This window comes from Coffea arabica, chromosome 9e, assembly GCF_036785885.1.
Source record: "Coffea arabica cultivar ET-39 chromosome 9e, Coffea Arabica ET-39 HiFi, whole genome shotgun sequence".
Lineage (NCBI taxonomy): Eukaryota > Viridiplantae > Streptophyta > Magnoliopsida > Gentianales > Rubiaceae > Coffea > Coffea arabica.
Genome location: NC_092327.1, coordinates 36,694,349 through 36,715,072, shown reverse-complemented (window position 1 = coordinate 36,715,072; position 20,724 = coordinate 36,694,349). Strand labels below are relative to the sequence as shown.

Here is a 20,724-nt window from a genome sequence, read left to right as displayed (position 1 = left end):
ATATTATATATATATGAAAAACATATTTGAAATCGAAATAGGAATTTCGAATTCCGATTTCGATTTCAAATTGTGAATTCGAAATTGGAATTTCCGATTTGAAAAATTTCATTACTGAATTCGACCAATTCGAAATAGAATATTCCAATTTCCATTCCGAATTACTGAATTCGAAATTCCGAATTCAATTCGAATTCGGTCGGTAAATCGAAATTTTTTGATTTTGCACACCCTTACTTTGGTAGTTGGAACTTAACCTTGTTTGGATTGCAATTCCTTTTAAAAAAAATTTATATTTTTTCTGAACACATTTCTCAATCATTTTTTTATATCATATATATCAAATTTTTATAGTAAATTTTTTTTTTTAACAAAAAACACTAAAAGATAGCAATCCAGATGGGATATAAAATTTCTACTTTGAGTAAAACTACCAAACAAGGCTTCCTACTCAATAATTCTGCAGGAAAACCTTGTCGGTTGTCACTCTTCGTCTCAAACATAAAAGAAATGTGACGGGTTGATCATCGTTAGACCGTTGCCGACAAAAAATATGCAACTCTTATATGAAGGGTTTTTTTTTTTTTTTTTTGAGGGTACTTTCTTTCGAAGTCATCTTATAAGAAGGTTATTTTCTCTTTTCTTTCGAAGAAGTCGGTGCCCTTAAAACACAATCTGAGAAAAAAATAAAAAAAAAACAGGTAATGACGATCTTAAACCAAATGATATTGCTGTTTCGCCTTTTGTTAGGTATGTGTTTCGGTTGAAATCTCAAGTATTTGACTAAATTGATGCAGAAGGCACACGTTTTTGGCATATTCATCGAGAGAAGCATCAACTAATAAATTATTGCAAGGTAACAACTTGGTGACGTGGTCCTCTCCTTTCTATTATTGTTGGACGATTTCTGTGGTCGGAAATCGAGATAGCTTTAGTTTGATGTAAACTCTACTTATTTGGTTAAACAATCTCATCACAAACTCGTGACCTGAGGTCAACTGAAAGCGTCGTTTCCAATTGAAAGGTTAAAATGAATATCGTGTATTTGAATCTACGGACGTTGATTTACATCCTATTCCTTTCGTTCCCCCTCTCTTTTGGACGATATTAGCATTGTCAAGGATGAATGTAACTAACACAATTCTTAATTGTGTGTTGGTTGCTTATTTAATCAAGGAAAATCATGGGAATGAATTGAAAAAAACAGGGCTTCGTTTGGATTCCTTGTTTTTGTTTCTGTTTTTGAAAAACTATTTTTCATATTCCAAATGTTACAGTAAATATGTATTTCAAAAACAATTTCAAAAACACCGTATCCAAACAATTAGGCTGCAAACATCCTTTGTCGATTATTAGGCTTTCGTGTAGGATGAGAAACATGGAATATCACACGTTTTGAGTTTCAAGACTAAAATAGTAGAGGGATAATTTCATAAACCTCCCCTTACGTTTTTAGCTATTTCACTTAGTTTCCTTGATATTTTAAAAATTACACTTATCTCACTTGATTTGACATTTTGGTAACCAAATCTTAAAATAGAGTGATAATTTTAATGAATATCCTAAAATGCCCTTATCTTATAAAGTTTAATTTATTCTTCTAAACAATTGTAAAGTAATTTAGCACAAATATGAAAAAAAGAGGGTCAAGTTCTTCATATGAATATTTGTTATTTAATAATCAACTATGACAATAAATCTTTTGCTATAATAGGCTTTTTTTTTTTTATAGAACTTTACTGGGGCATATAGATTCTTTTTTCAATAGAGATGAAAGCGTTATCTTTTCTTTTTTTTTTGAAAGTTTGTGGACTACTTTTTTTAATAAAAGTTTATGGGCCGGCTTAGTAATAGAACTACTATAGTTTGGTAATGATTTTGGCCCATTTGTTTGTCATTATTGTTGATTTATTCTTGATTTTGATACAAAAAAGAAGTAAAAAAAAAAACGGATGATGTTAAAAATTATCAAAAAAATTCATAGTTTAACATTTGATTTGGATAGATATTAAGGATAACATTGATAATTCTTCTATGCTTCTTATAAGAGAAATGAATGAGAAGGGAAAAGGGAAAAAAATTATAAAATCCATCATTTGCATAAACATGGCAACAAGAGAGTTTTATTAAAATATTAAGGTTAGTATTTTCATTTTAAATGGATAAGGGGTAGGTGTAATTTTTGAAACCTTAGGGGAGCCAAGTGAAATTATCAAAAACCTCAGGGGAGGTTTCTGAAATTATCCCAACATAGTAGGAAACACAACAAGAATTGGCACAACTGTATCTATTTGTAATTCTTGTTCACTAACTACACTAACGAGATCTACATTTAGCTAGAGTAGCTTCCTGCTGTAGTTGCCCACCTTTGTTTCCTGCCCTCCATAAACAGAAAGGGGTAAACAAATGGGATATACTTGAAAAGTGAAAATGCCAAAGTTTGACATTAAAGAATGAGATGGGCTGTTCAAGAACACAAAACATCTTGTTGGTTATACAGCTGCAGCTTTGAGGGATAGAAAATCTGAAATCTTGTTGGTGTAAAAATCTGGCTGTACGGAATTCTTTGGATCTTGGAGCATTGGCAAAGTTGTCACACCTAATATGCAGAATAAATGTCATTAAAGTCAAGTAAAACTTGTGGAACTCTGTTACTTCAGAATGGATTTCTAACTGCATGTGGTTACCTGAGAGGACTAGAAGAGTTTTGCACCCACCATTTTGCCCGAAAAGGATGTCAGTATCCAATCTGTCACCAACCATGCATATCTGGGATTTCAGGATGCCGAACCTATGGATGTTTGAGTTCGAGTTAATTCTTCTCTAACAGACGAATCAGTTGAATAATCCATGCTATCAAATTATTCAGTTGGGTGGTTTATAATGCAGCTCGATTTCTACATATACAGGAGATGCAAGAGAGGATTTATCAAAACTGAAGCTTCAATTTTGATGCCAAAAACAAGTTTAGTACAACCAAATTCTGACCCCCTTCCCTCCTGGTGCCCAGTGAGGCAAAGGATAATGGCAGCTGTCAATTATCACTCTCCAATCATAACCAGAAGGACGATAGACAAAACAAAAAGGATGGAGAAAGAATGAGAGCATAATCTACCTAGACTTTTTCCCCCCAAACCATAACCACATAAAAGACAGAGAGAAAACTGAAGGATGAGAAGAAAAAAGGTTAGTAATCAGGAGAGGGTTTGGCATAATTCAGTTGGCCAAATGATTAGATATGCATAATGTGATTTGCCATACAGCAGAGAGTGAAACCAGGGTTTAGCCACATACTTCTTTGCCAAGTAGTCCATCATGAATGTGGAAGGCTTCCCAACGACAAGGGGCTCGCGCTTAGTAGAACCCCAGATGGCTCCGACCATTGAACCGCCACCTGAATGCAAGAGAGGATGTATCAAAACTTTGGCATGATATATGTTTGTAGTGTAATGATGCTAGGTTACCAAGAATAATGATGTTGTTAATGGCTACATAATACTGATTAACAGGATAGATTTGCACAGCATAATTCCTCTTCAAATTCCTCAAGATTCTACAATGCGATTTGTCACATAAATTCTTTTAAGACATTCCACAGGCTTGTGACTCAAAACTATATATGTGCTTTTATATTTTTTTCTTATGCATGTGCATGTTTGGCGTATAAGAGATCCCATATTTTCTCATTCTTCATTTAATTTAGTCAGGTGTGTCAAAAAAAATTTACTTGATGTCACATTATCAGTCCTTCAAATCTGTTAGCAAGGTATTTTAAAAATTAGTTAGCCTATCTTATTAAGTGGCTTTTAGAAAAATGGAATAAGATCAGGACAACAAATTTTTGGCCAAAAACTTGTACAAATCTTTCATAGATAACACATGAATATTAAGGAAAGCTTTTCCAGCCAAATACAAATCACAGTGCCTACTTAGAGTTTGACTAAGTTCATGCATCAGAAGTTGATAGAGTTTTGAGACTCCACAAGAATAGCCACTTTACCCCAAAAAAGACACATCTTGACGACAGAATTTTGCAATTTCAAGCTTTAGTTAAAGGTGGAAACTGTTTCATTCCCCAGAGCATCAATTTGATGCTCCATGGTTATTCTGCACAGTATTGACTTAAATTATCTTCAAGTAGTAAATATGGATATGAAAGAGAAAAAAAATCATTAAGTCAGAAAGAAGTAAACCTGCCCATTCCTGAGCATCTGTTAGATGAGTGACAGCATCACGGTTGGTGGCAATGAACAGACATCCTGGGTTTTCACGTATACAGAGGGTTGCGTACCTTCATTTGAGTGGTGATCAGTTATAGGACAATCAGCATATATTAGAAAAGAATGGATACCCGAATCAAAGATAGATTTCTCTCTTGCTTCAATTTGTCTGAGTCTGCGTATATTTTGATCTCTTGCTTCAATTTGTCCAAGTCTGTGTATATTTTAATGGTTTTCTCTGCATGTCTAGGGTTTTTATTTGTAGGAGTGGCTGAAGTGTTCATGTTTGAGGGTGAGAGGGGAGAAGGAAAGAGTTTCATTCAAGTTCTAATTTACTAAACTGATCAGAAATGCTAAACAATGAAGAGAAAGCCGCAAAATTTAAAGAACTTACTGAACTTTGTAATAGTTGAAATAGCGATCAAATCCAACGACGACTGCCCCAACCTGAACGAAAAGATAAAACATCTTTAATGTAAAAGGGAACGGGAAATATCCCAACATGAAATTATACAGAAACTCTTTGGCTAACATTAAACTGAATACTAATATACATGGTATAAATGGTAACACTAAAAGCAGAAACTTTTGTTTTTTTTTTTGGCTAAGGAGGACAAAGTAGAGCTATACATCCTTGCCATGCTCCATCATGAACCCGGGCTTGAGGTCTATCTTTTTTTCACCATCTTCCTGAGGAAACACAAAAGATCCAAAATAAGCATGGATGGGAACTTCAAGCTACAGAATGGATCGTTTTTGTTCTTATAAACTATGAGATGTAAACATTTGAAAGAGAAAATCAAACATGAAAAACTTGAACAACTAATGGTTATGATTGCTGCAATTATCTTCTGATATAGCAGGAAAACACTAGTCAGGTACTTCATGGACAGCAGAATCTAACAGATTCATCACTCTTTGGAGAGAATATTATTACTTTACAGTGCAAAACCGGCCTTTAGATTTCATGTAACTGCACAAACTGCTCTCTAAGAATTCAAAGGCATACTTGTACAAGCTTCTCTTAAGCTAAGGTCCAAATATGTATTTGTGGTTTGAAAAATAAAGAAAATGACTTGGTGATTGAAATGACCTCAGCAATGTCATTGACATAACTAGATGGAGTCATATGCCTTCACAGAATCATTTGATGACAATTGAGGAAATTTTGGAAAGTAGGGGTGAAATTCAAGCTTTTCAATTCTTGAGTTTCATGCTTTGATTCTCATGATTGACTCTTGATGACTTTGCCTTGATTTAGTTACGCATTGTATAATGTTAGGCTACAGTCAAATTATCAAGCAACTTCAATCACAGAAAACCCTCAACTGTTTCAGGCTGCATATTCTCTGACCCATCTAAAGCATTACAAGCTGTCAAAATGTCTACTTCAAAATGGACCCAGGAGTGGTTGTGTATTATAAGAAAAATAGATATCAATAAGTGACTTCTCAGGACAGAAACTGGGTACCAAATGTTCCATATTCATAAAAAAACTAAACCAGTATTCCATTTCCCTGCAGGCTTCAGGTTCGTTACTGAAGAAGGATTGCAAAGGAAGAAGAAAGCAGTTGTGCTGCACTGGCCTTTTTCTCTTTGAGCACTTCGAATCCTCTATTTAGTTCTTCTTGCTCTTTCTACTGATAAATTTCTTTTCTACCTACATCTACACAACTTTTCAGAACATGATTCGGGAAATGCATATTTTTACAGAACCTAAAATGTCTTAACAAACAGAAGCATTTTAGAATTAAATCTACATAGCTCTACCCAATCTCTGACCTTTAGCATATAACATGCAATATCAATTTTGAGAGTACAACTAAACCTCCATTTACCTAAACTGTTAAAAAGAATAGGGTAAAAGATAACACAATCTTCTAAACTCTGTACAGATTACTGAGACTTTGAGAAGTTTGCGAGGCCATCTAATCATGGAAAATACACATACCGGGCCTCCAAGATACTGAATCCCAGCTAACTCAAGCTCTTTTAAGATTCCATCTTCACCTATAACATATACCTTGAAAATATGCAACAAAAGGTCATTAAAGATTCCATGACAATAACAGCTTTGCATGACAAAAGAAAAACCCAGATTGGATTTCACAACAACAATGAACTTATTCTAGAAGTTCCACTGAAGCTGGTGATATCCATAAATGTGAAGGCTAATGAATACCAGGAAACCAAGCTATCACAGAAAAAGACTACCAGATCATAAAACATAAGGCTAGTATTCTTAAGATACAACCAAGTTCTTCATAAGTTACAGAACTTAATTTCTTTGTTGTTCTTCCAGGAGATCGTGATATGTAATTGTTTAAGAAGTAAGACCAACACTACTATTCAACAAAGCAAATGGTTAGACATTCCTATTATCTACCTTTGAGATTTTGGGGATAAATAGCACATCATACTGCTACAGGTGATGGACAAGCAGACAGAAACATGAATAGCTTCTGTGGAATATAAGATAACATTTTGTACAGCTATAGGAACTGCCTTTTACTAAATTATTTATTAAAAAATCAACTTTTAGATAAAAATATTAGCAAGAGAGCACACGTGAATCCAGATAATGGACTAGATTGGCCGTTAGCCATTTCCTTTTCTTTCCACACAGTTTTGCAAGGTAGAGGCTACTTCCCACAACCCCACCCCAGATCAACTGATGAACAAGCTCCTTTGGTTGAAGGCATCAAAAGGTGATATTGGACTATTTTTGAGCAACACATTTTGATATTGGGCTTGGTCATGCAACACCACTTCTATATGCTTTATTCTGGGTATTCGTACTAAATTATTTACCAGTTCCATAATGTCAACCAATTAGCAGTATTACGAATCAACTGCATAAGAAAAAACCATCCTTGAGCACTCTTCCCATTGTGCTAGGAGAAAGAGACCTCTAAATTTGTACGAGTCTTATTGTGATCTCCTGATCTTTTCTTGTTCTTAGCTGGTATTGCCCCTGGACACTTGTTTTGGTCATCTTGACCAGACTATACATAGATTCTCTTTTGTATGCAATTAACTTGTGGTGGCTTCTTCTTGAATTATTTTCTGGTTTTTCAAAAAAATGCTAACATAAGAACTGCAGTGTGCATTTTCGAACTTCTTGCATGCTGGGCATTGATCAAGAAATTCCCTTAAAAGACGATGTTGTCATACTCTTTAGATGCAGAAAAGACAGCATCATCATTGCAGAAATGAACCAGTATTATCTATTGACTAATAGAATGATGCTTGCTGCATACCTTTTTGTCTTTTGGGAATTCAATCGACTTCAAGTAAGCAGCAGCAGCAAAAGATGATGCAAAAATCTCCTCCTGAGAAGTGCTTGCTCTGAGCGTGGATGCCACAATTGCCAGAATTCAGAAAGAGAAGAGAAGACTAACCTCGCTGACACTCAGACCAAGAGTTTCAAACTTTTTACCATATTGTTTTCTAGACTTCGTTGAGTTATTGGTAACAAAGACCAATCTCTTTCCCTGAAAAGAGCAGGACATGAAAATGGTTCTCAACCCATGACAAAAAAGAACACGGACTTGCATTTCATCCTAAAAACTAATTAGATAACTGTAAAAGAAATTAAGTGCTGTTTGACTGACACTTTCATCACAAGGCTACATAACAGTAAAGAAACAAAATCGAATAATACAAACCTTTGAGCGAAACAGGTCAAGAGTCTCTGGGACCCCATCAATCAATTTATCCCCCTTCCAGATAACACCTACAAAATTCAAACAGTAAGCATTTCTTGAAGCGTAAGGACCACCCTCCTACAACAAAATGAATGCCTTTAATCGGTCACTCGTTCTCATACTTCATGTGAAACATTCCAGCAAATTCATCTCTATTTCGAAAACTTTCAAAGTGCAGGTTCATTCATAAAAGAAGATGTAGTTTTCAAAGTGCGCTTCTTCATTCAACTACTAATCTGTGAAAATACAGACAACCTTTCCACCCCTTCAGTCTACTAGATGTGATGTTAATCAAGTAAAACACAAACAGAAGTAACATTTTTTGCTGTAATTAAAGAGACAAATAGGTACAGTTTATGCTCTTATTCGTTCTAGCAAAAGAAAAAAAAACTGATTTATGCATGTATCTCATTCTTTAAACGAAATAGCAGTCCAAATTCCAATTATTTCATCATACAACAACATTTTGACTAATTCAGACAACTAAAAGCGGTGACACGCCAATGAATTGAGGACAACTGAATTCACCATCAAGAAAAGATAAAAATTTGGCTTGATCAGAGCCCATTACAGATTGATGAACAGTAAAGAGGTCTCGAATCCCATTTACAATCCGGAAAAGAATTGACCATCAACTTTCTTACTAGAAACAGCAAAAATAGATAAAATGAGATGATAAACCATCTGTAAAGATGATACCGTCACAATCAAAGATGAAGGTTTCAACAGAATCAATGAGTTCATCGGGATTCTTGAGGGGTTGTGCAGAGGCCCGAGTGACCAGTCTTGAAGCAGAGTTCTCCATTCTTGAATTCCTATAATTCCATCTAATGGGCCTCAAAGAATTGTTGCATAATGGGTTTGAAATGTACGTGAAATTTTTGCAGAGCAGGTGTTTAGAGCTTGAAAAAAGAGCAGTTGCAGAAGAAACTGCTGCTACTCTACAGCTGCTGCTGCTGAGCATTGTCTTTTGTTTCTCTGTTTTCGATCAGTTATTATCCTTCGAGGGCGTGCTGGCTAGAAAGTGTCCTGATTATTGGGAATGGGTTCGTTGGACTTGAGGTCGTTAGTTGTTGGGTACTGATGTGGCAAATTGAGTGGATGGTTCTTGGTTTATCCAATTTAAGAAAATGGTCGGTTGAGGAGTTTGTTTCACTTGTGTCTAGCATGGGAGGGGAGAAACTACTAGCATATATGTAAATGTTTGTGAATTGTGAGCAAGGAACCACGTAAATCTTTGACTTTTTTCTTTTTCTTTTTCTTTTTTTTCCTTCCCCTTCTTCTTCTTTTTCTTTTTTGTTAGTACATTTTTAGTTTTGAAAGAAATTTTTTTTTGGGTTCAAGGACACTCTAAAACATACAAATTTTTTTTGTTTGTGAATTGTGAGCAAGGAACCACGTAAATCTTTGACTTTTTTTTTTCTTTTTCTTTTTCTTTCCTTCCTCTTCTTCTTTTTTGTTAGTACATTTTTAGTTTTGAAAGAATTTTTTTTTTTTGGGTTCAAGGACACTCTAAAACTTATAAAAAAAAGAAATGAAAGGGATTGAAAGTCGAAACAAGAATATCACTTGCTATCTAGTAGGGCGAGGAGGACTTGGTCTAGTGATTAAGGTTGATACCTTATAAAGAAAAAAAATACTAGCTCAAATCTCCAACACCCTTCTTGCATCTTAAAATCCCACCTGTCACTGAAAATTTTTTTTAAGAAAGATCTGATAATATTTGTAGCTCTTGAATTTGATTTTGAGGGCATATTGATATTTATATACAAATTTAATTTTGAATAATTTAGAAAATGTTGTAGGGTAAGAGTTAGTAAGTTAGTTTGTCTTTCTTTATTGGAAAATAAGTATAGTAAAAAATATCAGTCCAGTATGAAATAATTTTTTATTCTTTTCTAAAACTACGGAATTTTTTTTTTTTACTTTTTCTTAAAACTTCTGATTTTTGGTTTACAAGTGAAACAAATTCTTAAAATTTGGGAATACATTTTTATGCTTCCAGGGATTCTCATTCATAAATTAGTATAAGATGAAGAATTTTCATAAATTTGACCTTAGCATTTTGAAAGCAATAGAGTCTTGTCCAAGAAAGAGATGAAACTATTACTTGCCTGGTGAGGTAATTGTACTTGAATTTTATCAGTTTGGGTTAGTTACCCTGCTAAATGGTTGTTTGGATAGAGTATTATTTGAAATATTATTTGAAATAATTACTGTAGCACTTTTTTGTGATGTGATGTATGTGAGATAAAAAAATAATTAGAAATATAAGAAGGTGAGTTGGGAAATGTGTTTATGGTGCAAGTGAAATATTATTTGACATATTTGTGCTATCCTGAGTCAAAGGATTTTAACATAATATTATTCATTAACCCTTAAAAATTGAAAAAAGGAGACAAAGAAACTCACTCATAAAATGATAAACTACTAATTGACACTTCTTTCATCTCTTAAATTTTTTGTCTACTAAAGTTTACCTCAAACACAAATGCTCTTGCATTTACCATCAATTGAAATGGAACTTCCCAAATTTTTCGAACAAAAAAATTTTTTTTTCTTCCCAACACAATAAGTTCTATTTTGCTTGATTATTTCAATTAGGGTTTTTAGTTTGATAATTTTTTGTTAGGAATTTTAGTGACATTTGTGTGCCACTATATTGGGCAGGGCAATGGTGTCTTTTTCGCCTCTGAAATTAGCATCAAGAATCTAAGGCGTTGTGGCAAAAAAGTGACTTGTGACGGATGTTAGGACTAAAATTGCAGTATATTGAAGATGAGGACTCAAAATGAAACAAACTCAAAGTATGAAGACTATGTGTGCAATTTACCCTTTTGCTTTTTATTCCAATCCTGCTTTGCTTACTGTTCGCTGTATACTAGACTAGTCTCACAGCTTATTAAATTCACCGGCTCTTTTTGGCACTTTTCTCACCACCACCATCACCACCGTCACCGCCGCCACAGACAACCACCTCCTCCGGAACAAAAGTTCAATAGTTCCACCTAATTCACTAGCCCTACTGCCACCATAGCGACGCCGCCTCCGTAGTTCCTCCGACATGCCGGACCCAATCCCCAACGCCAATAACCAAAATAACCGCCCCTCTTCATCTTCCTCCGCGCCATCACCTATGGAAATCGACGGGTACGAAGAGGACTTAATGTTATCGAAGTCCGAGTTCTTGACCCGGTACGAGGTATTAAAACGCCGGTCGCGTCGGCTCAAGCAACTCGCGAAAATCTATAGGGACCATTACTGGGCACTGATGGAGGATTTGAAGCTCAAGTATAGAGAGTACTATTGGGAGTATGGTAAAAGCCCTTTTCAAGAAGATGATGAGAATAATAACAATTTGGTTAGTAGTAATGGCAGTAATCATAATAATGTGAATATTAAGGGAGAAAATGGGGAGGCGAATATTCAAGGAAACGCAGATAATTGTCATGGAAACGTTGGCGGAAGTAGGATTTGTGGAAATAGGTGTGGAGTTCATGGCTGTAAATCGAAGGCTATGGCGTTAACGAGGTTCTGCCAGATGCATATTCTGTCTGATAACAAACAGAAGCTCTACAAGGCCTGCAATTATGCTATTAAAAGGTTCGCATTTCATTCTCTCATTTTATGTCGCAAATTGTATGTCTGTATACATGGTTGCGTTGAGATGTCATAATCGTTTTGTTTGCTGTATTGTACATGTGATCGTCTGTGCATTGCCAGAGTTTGTTATGGTGGTGCTTTTAGCTAAGGTTTTATGCATAGTAGTAGGGTGTGATTTTTGGAATGCTGTAACTGGAAAATTCAAATTTCTGTGTGATAGAGATCCCTTCTTGTAGAGTTATGTCTGTAAGTGGGTTCTGCATGCTTAGCCAAACGAGTTGTTTGTCTGAATGGGGGTTGATCTCTTTAGTAAGTGATAATGGATTTGGCCTTTTAGGATACAAAAAAATAAGACTTGTAAGTTCTGGTGCACCTTGGCTTTGCTTTGTCATTTGTAGTAGGATGTTTTATTATTGTTGTGCAGCATTGGCTCTTCAGTTGGTCCTCTTACTCACTAGTGTTATCTTCAATTTCCATTGCTATTTGGGGTTCCCATATTATTGATTTTTTTCATTATGTTCCTTTCTTTGTTTGCTTCTTTAAGAAACATATGCCAAACATGATCATCATGGTATTGTGACATTGTATATTGCTAATAATAGCATATAAAATTTCCCATTTAATGCAAGAATTTAACCTGGAGCTATTATCTTCAAATCGATTAGCTTCCTTATTTAAGAGGTCTATATGTCTGGCTATGGCAAAACAGAAAAATTTGCCCCGTAGATGAAGATTTTGCTTCATGAAGGATACAAGTTTTACAGAGGAACAACATAAAAAGATGGAAGAAGGGAGTGTGAAACTGAATTTGGTGCTTTCTCTTTCTAACTTGTCCCTAGTTGCCAGCATCAGGCACAGGTTCAGGGTATGGAATTCAAGTGTTTAGATAAAGCCCAACAGGGGATTTGTAGAATTGATACTTTTGTCTCATCCTTGGAGTAGTTTTAGCATAGAATTCCCACAGTGCAATAGTGGACCAATATTGTATGGTACATTTCTTAGATTTTTGTGGGGGTGGTTGGCATGCGATAAAAGTGGTCATGTAAAAACTATGCTATGTCTTTTGGGTGAGGAACTTCTGCAAGACACAATGGTGTTTCCTAGGAATCTTGGGACAGGTGGGAATTGTTGAATTCCTTCATCAGAATGGGAATAAAGGCATAACCATCAGCTTAGAAGAAGAAAGCATGGCTGGAAAAATTAAAATGTGGATGTACTGAAAAAATAATCTTGGCTTGGTATTCCAGTATTCTTGTCATTCAATAGGAATGCAATTTTCTTAGAGAGAATCACATTTAGGTTGTGACTTGAGGAGTTCAAGAGGTTTTTTCATGAACAGCATTTGAGGTTTTTGGCTTCTGTTAATAACTAGGTTCTACTATACTTGCTAATGAAACCCACCAGTTGTGCTTATGTAAACATTTTCCCTTTTCTCGTTATTTAGTTGTTAATTTTTTTATTTGGCTGGTGCAAGCGCGTTTCTTCAACACCTGTTGAGTACTTGTAAAGACCAGAAAACAATATTTTTCTTTTTGAAAATAAGATTTTTAGACCTCGCCTCAATGTAGGAGCTAGTGCTGGCCTCTCCGGCCTACTGTGGGGTTAGGATGAGTGGTTAAATCAACCAGGGGATTGATGCTATCGAATAGGGTCTTCGGGGGGTTTGTTAAAGTAAAGTGGCAATTTTTTCCACGCTTGAACTACGGGACAGACAGACTACTGGAATAAAGGCTGCCTTTTTCTCTGGGTTGCTCAGATAAACGTTCTCATAGACTAGATTGAGGAGTAAGGAAAGGGCTTCCATGTTTTAGTTTTTTCCTGGAGGCATTCTAAAATTTTGATTTGCTGTAGTATTCTATATTGTTTTTATTCTGTAGTCCTAGAGTAGATCCACAGAAAGCTCAATTTACAATGCCTTTTCCCCCGTATGCATGTGTATCTTAAGTTTTGATGGGTCTTTGACTGTAGTTCTATGTCCTTTTTGGGTGTTTAAATGCCTCGTTTTGCCCTGCCCCTTCCTTTTTTCTTTGAGGTACAAAAAGGGATTGGTAAGTTACGAGATGCTTTGCAGCTATTGATGGGGAACATTTAGTTTGTGTTAAACCTTTTGGGGCATAACTTTTGGTGAAGTAGCTATTGTTGCTGTGGATGTTCCACCCGTTCTAGGGTGTTTTAAGGAGTCTTGAACTGTTGACATTGTGGGACTAGTTCATTACTATGCTAACCCAGCATCAGTTCTTCATTAGTACCTCATTTTGCCTTATTATAGTGAGTTATCAGGCTGATGCTTCCAGATCTACAGGATCATCATTTGAAGCCTTTCTGGTATTTAGAGACCCTAAAAAACCTTAAATTGTTGTATATCAGAATTCAAAGTGCTTTTGTATTTTGACTTGAGGAATAAAATTTACTTGTAATTTTTCCCTGGTCCATGGGGTTTAGAGCCTTTTCATCTGCATTGTACACTCAAACCAACCTTAAAATGGTCTGAGGCTTGCAAATTAAATCATAACAGGTTTCTGTTGAGGCCTCTCTTTCTGTCTGTGAGGATTGTTTTCATGGTTGCAATAGTATCTGTAATTTTGATTTTCTTCTATATAGTATCCTGTGGTGGAACAGTATATGCTGTCCAACTGCATTTTGACTGGGACTTCTATGTAATGACTTCTGTAATGCTCTGGAAATAGTGGTGTTTCATGTATCACAGTTCAAATTAAAATCTAATACAAATTAAAGAGGTTGTAGTTGTGACTCAGTGCCATAGTTGTCGGAAGTGGTCGGAGACTCATTGCAGCTTATTTATGCTGAAGCATACAAGAAAAAGGGATGGCACTGACATAGAGGTTATATATGTCTGTTTCCTCACAGGAAGAGCTTTCCAGGGATAAGGTGTTGAATTGAATATCCATTTAGGTTAAGGGGGTGCCGTTGATTATTCGCATCCCCCCTCCCTGGGTTTTGGTTTTTCTTTCATTTATTCTCAGAAACTGTGAAGACATGAAAATATATTATTCTCTTGGGTTCTTTCTGTATAAAAGGAAAACCTGTTTTGTGGGGGTTCTTTCTGTATAAAAGGAAAACCTGTTTTGTGGAGGTACTTTTTTGGCTTATTTTTTAGGCCTCGAATTTTATGGTGTTTGCTCATGTCTTGTGCAATAAAAAGGGAAAAACAAGAGTAAATAACATGGCTTCCAAATTGCTCCCAACTAACCTGTGGTTGACTCCTTTAAAACCCTTTTTGGGGGGGGGGGGGGTGCGGATTTTTCTATAGGATCAAGGAATTTATCTTATTGTAGCATGAGACGTCAGTTTCTTTATGCACCTAGCTAGCTTTTATTGCTGCATGAGCCTGCCTGTGCATCAAGCACAATGAACTTGGCCACCTTTGAAATTCAACTCCAACTTCAGTGCTAGTGGCTTTGCCTCATATTTTCCAGAAGACTGCCCCCCCAGGTTGTTGCAATTTATAACCAGAACCACCTTCCCAGCAGAGGTTACAGCATCCACTCCGTTCCATTTTTTCTACCCTGTGCATCTGTTGTATTGTAGGACTAAACAGTTAAGAGTTTTGATTTGTTAGCATGGATAGCTGGTTTAATTTTAAGCAATCATGATGTTGATTTGAGTGAATTCTTTTGGTTTTTGGGTGGTTTGGTGTTCCTTGTTCTTGGATTGATTGGAGTTCAATTGAAAGCTATGCTTAGACTGAATATAGTATCTTCATCTTATTGGAGAGGCGAAAATTATTTGTGAACTTCCACTCTTATTTTAGATGGGAAAAGGAATGTGTAAAATTTGACAAAGAACATATAGTGTTCCTCTCTTTTGCCTAGTTAGTGCCTTGGGGAGATAAAATTGTCTATTATTTATTTCTTTAAAGGACTGTCTCCTGCGTTTTCTGTGATGAAAATTTTCAGATGAAATGATTTAGTTAACAATTCATATTAGAATGGGGCCACAGGTGCAAAACTTGTTCGATTATTTAGTTTTCATGCTGCCTTGTTTACTTTGTCCTCTTCTGTTGCAACTATTTCACAAGTTTTAGCTAGTTTCCTGTGTGATTTTAATGCATATTGCTACAGTTAAACCAAGAATTCTCTGTCTAAGCACTTGCTGCAAGAGCTGATATGATTTTCTCGATTCTTGTGTTACTTCTCTTCCTTGGGAAAAATGAACTTCAAAGTTTTGTTCTGTAATTTTGTTTTTACAGTCCACCAACAGGACCGATCCTCTGTGGAAAGCCAATCCTGAGGTCCACTGTCCCTTCTTACTGCGCTCTTCATTTCCAGAAGGCTGAAAAGCACGTGGCAAGGGCTCTTAAGAAGGCTGGTCTTAATGTCTCTTCTACAAGCAAGCTTGCTCCCAAGTTCCATGTTGTAGTTGCAGAATACATCCGCCAGATTCAAAATAAAAGAAGAGCTGCCCAAAAGGCTCTTTCAGAAAATGCTGACGTGAAGGAGGATATAAGCTGTTAATACTTTAGATCATGCAGAGATGTTTTCCTTCGAACAGATGTTATATAAAACGTTTGGATGGCTGAAAGTCGGGCTAACTCCCCTATTTCTTGTTTGACGCTTGGCTATAAAGTTCTGAATCTAAATTTTTTTTCCTACCAGATGGATGGTTTGAGCTCTAGCAGCAGTATAGCATAAATATAAGGGTTAAATGCAGAAAACACCCACGAACTTTCATGGAAGTTGCACGTAACACCCCGAAATATGTTTATAGGCATTTTGCACCCTGAGAAAACGACCGTTCACACATTTCACGGTGAAACAAAACGCATGGAAGCCACTTTCTGTCCGTTGAATTTGCTGACAGAATTGCCCTCCTTCCAGTGAATATAAATGAGAACTACCTACCATCACTTCTCATTTTCCCCCCTTGTATTTCCTCTTCTTCACAGATGCACAATTCTTCTTCTACTCACATGGAACACAGTCCACATAGTTGCAGCTCAAGTGATCTAATCCTTCAATATGGCTTATCTTTATCTCAAAAAATATTTCATCCAACCGTAGAACAATGATTTGACCATGGTGAAAATAATTGACTCAAAATACTTTACATAAAAGCAAAAACTTCTAAATTAGCACAAGCAATACAAATGGTCTCTCAAGTCTCAACCAAGGGAAGTGCAGTCAGATAAAAGCTGTGTTCCAACAGTGAACAAAAAGAAAAAAAAAAGTGAAAAGAAGATGCGCAAGAACAAAGCCACAAATTAAAAAACCAAAGCCAACCCAATAAATTAGCTAACAACCAAATGAAAGACTAAAAAAAAAATTACAGAGAAAAATGAACAAATTTCTGAGCTACTTGAAATACCAAAAAAATAAAAGCCTGAAACAATAAAGGAAAAAGCATAGCAAAACTCAACAGTCAAAATCTCACCTTCAGAAAGCAACAATGAAGAAAAAAAATGTAATAATAAAAACTCACCCATGAATGCTAGACGTCGGAACAAACCCAGTGGCAATCGTTAAACAACACAACTTGAACTCTACTACTGATTGAAAGCAGCGGCGAACAAAAGGGAAAAAGTTCCAAGCTTCACCGTGTACCGCTGACCACTGCTCTCAATCATTCATTTATCATGGCAAGGAGAACATAAAACCAACTAGTAAAAAACAACAATGAACTACCAGCAGAATGACGGCATAAAACTATAAGTTTGGGCATCCAGATCCACACAAAAAGGGTAAAAAGTCGATTAAATAAAGAAAAAATTAGGGCTTTGCATATGACCTGATTTGCTGAGATACTCTAAATATTCCACTTGTTTTAGATTCTTCAAACCGTCTTTTGCCCACTTCTAGTTACCCTCTGCAGTCATTCAGCTTTGGTTCTTCCTCGATCGTAAGTAAAAGGCAAAAAATTTTGGCAAACTCAAGATTCAGCTTTGCCTTGTACTTTCCGCTCGACATAATGGGTTTGGAGGAGAAGAAGGGTGCCTTTGTCCGTTCAGTTATTATCTGAGGATAAAGTTGTCATTTGGGTCATAAAATAAACGGTGTGTAAATATCCGTTACTTTTCAGTGGAGTTTGGGTGCAAAGTGCCTATAAACATATTTAGGGGTGTATTGTGCAACTCATATGAGAGTTCAGGGGGTTTTCTGCATTTAACCCTAAATATAATTGTCGTGTTTGTTGATCCGGGTTAGTGCGTTTGGTTTGGAAAAGCACACCTCTCCTCTATTAAGTGCAACAGAGCGATTCTTTCCTGTCGTAGTCTTTAGGGATGTAATCGAGTTAAGTCGAACTTGAGTATAGCATACAAAAAGGGTGCTTGAGCGAGAGCGAGAGCAAGTAATATTATTAGAGCTAGAGTTCGAGATTGATGCTTGCTCACAGAACTCGAGCTCGAATCGCATGGGTTCGAGTCAATGCGAGTCTTATCGGGCTTCAGTTAGAAAGTTTCATTTTCTTGATAATTTTTGAGCGAAAGACATTATTGTCCTTTAGAAATTTTTATACGACCTGAAATATTTTGTAAATTCAACAATTTTTTTGGATATAAGAGTAATTTTATAATAATAAAAAATTAAAATTAAAAAATTCGATAAGGCTCGACGAGCTTTTGAGTATTATTTTTGGATATTCAAACTCGACTCGCTCGCTTTATCAAGGCATTCAAACTCTGTCAATCGGAGTTCAAGTCAAATTTTTGATCAAACTGCTCGCGAGCTACTCGATTCAATTACAGTACTAATCTGTACATCGGGAAGTAAATATTATGTGGAGTTATTTGGTAACAGGTCTAGTTACTGTTTACGTGTGACCAAGTCAACCCTTCGTCTCTGAAGCATCGAAATGTGAGCTTGCTACTGATTGATCTTCTGTTCAATCGGGAAATAAATGGCTTCCTCCATACATGTTGATGAGGTTGAAACTTGAAAGGAATGGGCAAGTTCATGTATCAAAGGAATGGGTCCAGCCACCGTAAGGAGTACAATACTGTCAGAATGAACCCTTAAAATACTGCGCCAGTAAGCTGTAGCATGAGATGTAATCCAGCTCTCCTGTCTCTTTTAAGACTGGACTGGCATGGGTGCAGGTGCAGAGAAAACTGGAAACCTTTGGCCGCTCTGTTTGGATGAGAGTGTTTTTCAAAAATTAATTTTTTAAATATAATAAAAAATTTTAAAAAGTAATTTAAAAAATAATATAAAAATTAGTTTAAATTTTTTTAAAATTTTAAAAAATATTTCAAAATATATTCTAGAAATTCTTCTACTCTTAAATATTTCAAAATATTTTTTGAAAATATTCCAAAATATAATCTAAAAACTCTGCTACTGCAAAATTTTCAAAAACACTCCCAAAAACAGCTAATATAAATGGAGCGTTAGTGATCATGCATCTTAATTTTTTAAATATTACAAAAAATTTTAAAAAATAATCTAACAAATAGTTTAAATATTTTTAATATTTCAAAATAATTTTTAAAAACTCTACTACTTTTAAATATTTCAAAATTTTTTAAAAAAATATCTAAAAATATATTTTAAAAATTCTGTTACAGTAACATTTTTTAAAAATATCTCCAAAAATAGCTAATTCAAACGGAACCTCAAGTTTATCCAACAAACAACCCTGTATTCTACATCTTGACCACTCTCTCTTTCTGGCGTAGCATCACTCACAAGTTCAAAATAGATGATTAACCTTGTTTGAAAAGCAATTTTTCTTCAAAAATTTTTTTTTATTTTTTTCGTGAATATTCAATAATTTTTTTTATCTCACATATATATATATATAACATATTTTTCCTATAAAAACTCCAAAAACAATAGCAATTCAAACGGGGACACATGAAGGAGAGATTTGAGATCGTCCCCACTGACCAGGCTGTTGACAATTGCAGCCGGGCATTAAAAATGGAGTTAAAGAGCCTATATAGTAGCAATGGGATGAAGCATGGCGACAAAGTAACCACAGGGTATCGGCCTTCTTGACTTGACGCTTGCCCCCACCTCTGCAACAATGCAGCTGGATCAGTACGGCTACCATTTATCACCAAATCTTTCCGGAGTCGGTAGTTTGGAAATGGTGAAAGGCCTTCTTTACTCTGAGTCTTTCCTTTCCGCGAGTCTCATAGATTTCTTTTACGCTTCCTCAAGACTTCCATTCAATGGTCCTTCCCTCCTCTTATGTATTGGTAGTGGTATACACCAAAATCAAATGAATACAAAGTTTCTAAGCCTTGGGGTTGGCTCGGATAACTTCGGGATCGCCTAGCTAGGTTTCGAGATTGTGTGTTCGAATCATCTCTTTATTACTTATGTATTTTTGGAGGGCTAGATGTACAAGCACAGGAAGATTAATCCAGCAAAAACTTGGGATATTTCCTGTATTGACGGAAAAAAAAGGTGGATACAAAGTTTCTGATCTTTTTTCTTCCGTCCAATAACATTCAAGAGTTTTACTTTTCCATATCGGAGATCTGTCCATGAACATTGTTGGAATACCATTTTTGGTGCTAAATTTAATTTATTCTTATTAATTAATGAACACTCATCAGGAATTTACGTTGTAGAAATGACTGAATAAACACTAGATTTGATCCTACTGACAGTTCATTAACTGCTCTTTTCATATTAATTAATGAACATTTTTAAGCAGTGTTTCAGCAATCTTTTCTTGCCATTGCTTTTAACAACTAAGGGTTTTTATCATTGCACCGACTATACGCCCTAAAAAGGTTATTCAACATACATTGCACATAAAAAAGGATCATAATTTTGGAAGCCAGAGTCTGTTGGTTTAGTGAGACCGGAAATTTAAGACCATGTGAGGAGGGAAGACTTAAGCACAAGTGGGATGCTGGAATTGATGGTGAAAGATGCTAAAAATAAATCTATTTTATGTTTTGGAATGCGTATTTTAATTAGCATTGGGTGTCACTGACTCGCTAATCACAAGTTGAAGCTAAGGCAAGATGTCCTCCTTGTTCATCATTAATGGTGGTAGTTTTCATCTATATGGTGTCATTTCTGACTTGTGAAGTTCTCATCTCATGAACACTTGGTCTACCATCAATCTATCAAGAAAAAGAAGAAGAAGAAGAAGAAGAGGAAAAAAGGGAAAAAAAACTTATTTTAATTTTTTTATTTTGACAGAGATGAAAGATGGGATTTAAGAAGCGAGAAGAATGAACGAAGATTCAATCAAATTGCTATAACTCATGAGAGTAT

The 20,724-nt window shown here is 35.6% G+C and overlaps 2 protein-coding genes and 1 long non-coding RNA gene across 3 annotated transcripts; 1 reads left to right on the top strand and 2 right to left on the bottom strand.

The window, feature by feature from the left end:
* Window positions 1-2,272: 2,272 nt before the first annotated feature.
* LOC113708826 (phosphoglycolate phosphatase 1A, chloroplastic) lies at window positions 2,273-9,094 on the bottom strand. The gene is made up of 11 exons (XM_027231443.2): window positions 8,627-9,094; window positions 7,889-7,956; window positions 7,622-7,714; window positions 7,481-7,552; window positions 6,172-6,243; window positions 4,851-4,910; window positions 4,615-4,667; window positions 4,194-4,291; window positions 3,295-3,394; window positions 2,688-2,791; window positions 2,273-2,599 (listed from the first exon to the last, which is right to left on the bottom strand). Exons 1-11 carry the CDS (start codon window positions 8,889-8,891, stop codon window positions 2,493-2,495), a joined length of 1,092 nt encoding a protein of 363 aa, XP_027087244.2. The 5' UTR covers window positions 8,892-9,094; the 3' UTR covers window positions 2,273-2,492.
* Window positions 9,095-10,801: 1,707 nt separating this feature from the next.
* Window positions 10,802-16,145, top strand: LOC140014792 (uncharacterized). The gene is made up of 2 exons (XM_072066223.1): window positions 10,802-11,530; window positions 15,741-16,145. Exons 1-2 carry the CDS (start codon window positions 10,992-10,994, stop codon window positions 16,003-16,005), a joined length of 804 nt encoding a protein of 267 aa, XP_071922324.1. The 5' UTR covers window positions 10,802-10,991; the 3' UTR covers window positions 16,006-16,145.
* A 249-nt stretch (window positions 16,146-16,394) lies between these two features.
* LOC140014793 (uncharacterized) lies at window positions 16,395-17,492 on the bottom strand. The gene is made up of 2 exons (XR_011821470.1): window positions 17,276-17,492; window positions 16,395-17,100 (listed from the first exon to the last, which is right to left on the bottom strand). It is a non-coding gene; the product is annotated as an uncharacterized lncRNA (long non-coding RNA).
* Window positions 17,493-20,724: the final 3,232 nt, after the last annotated feature.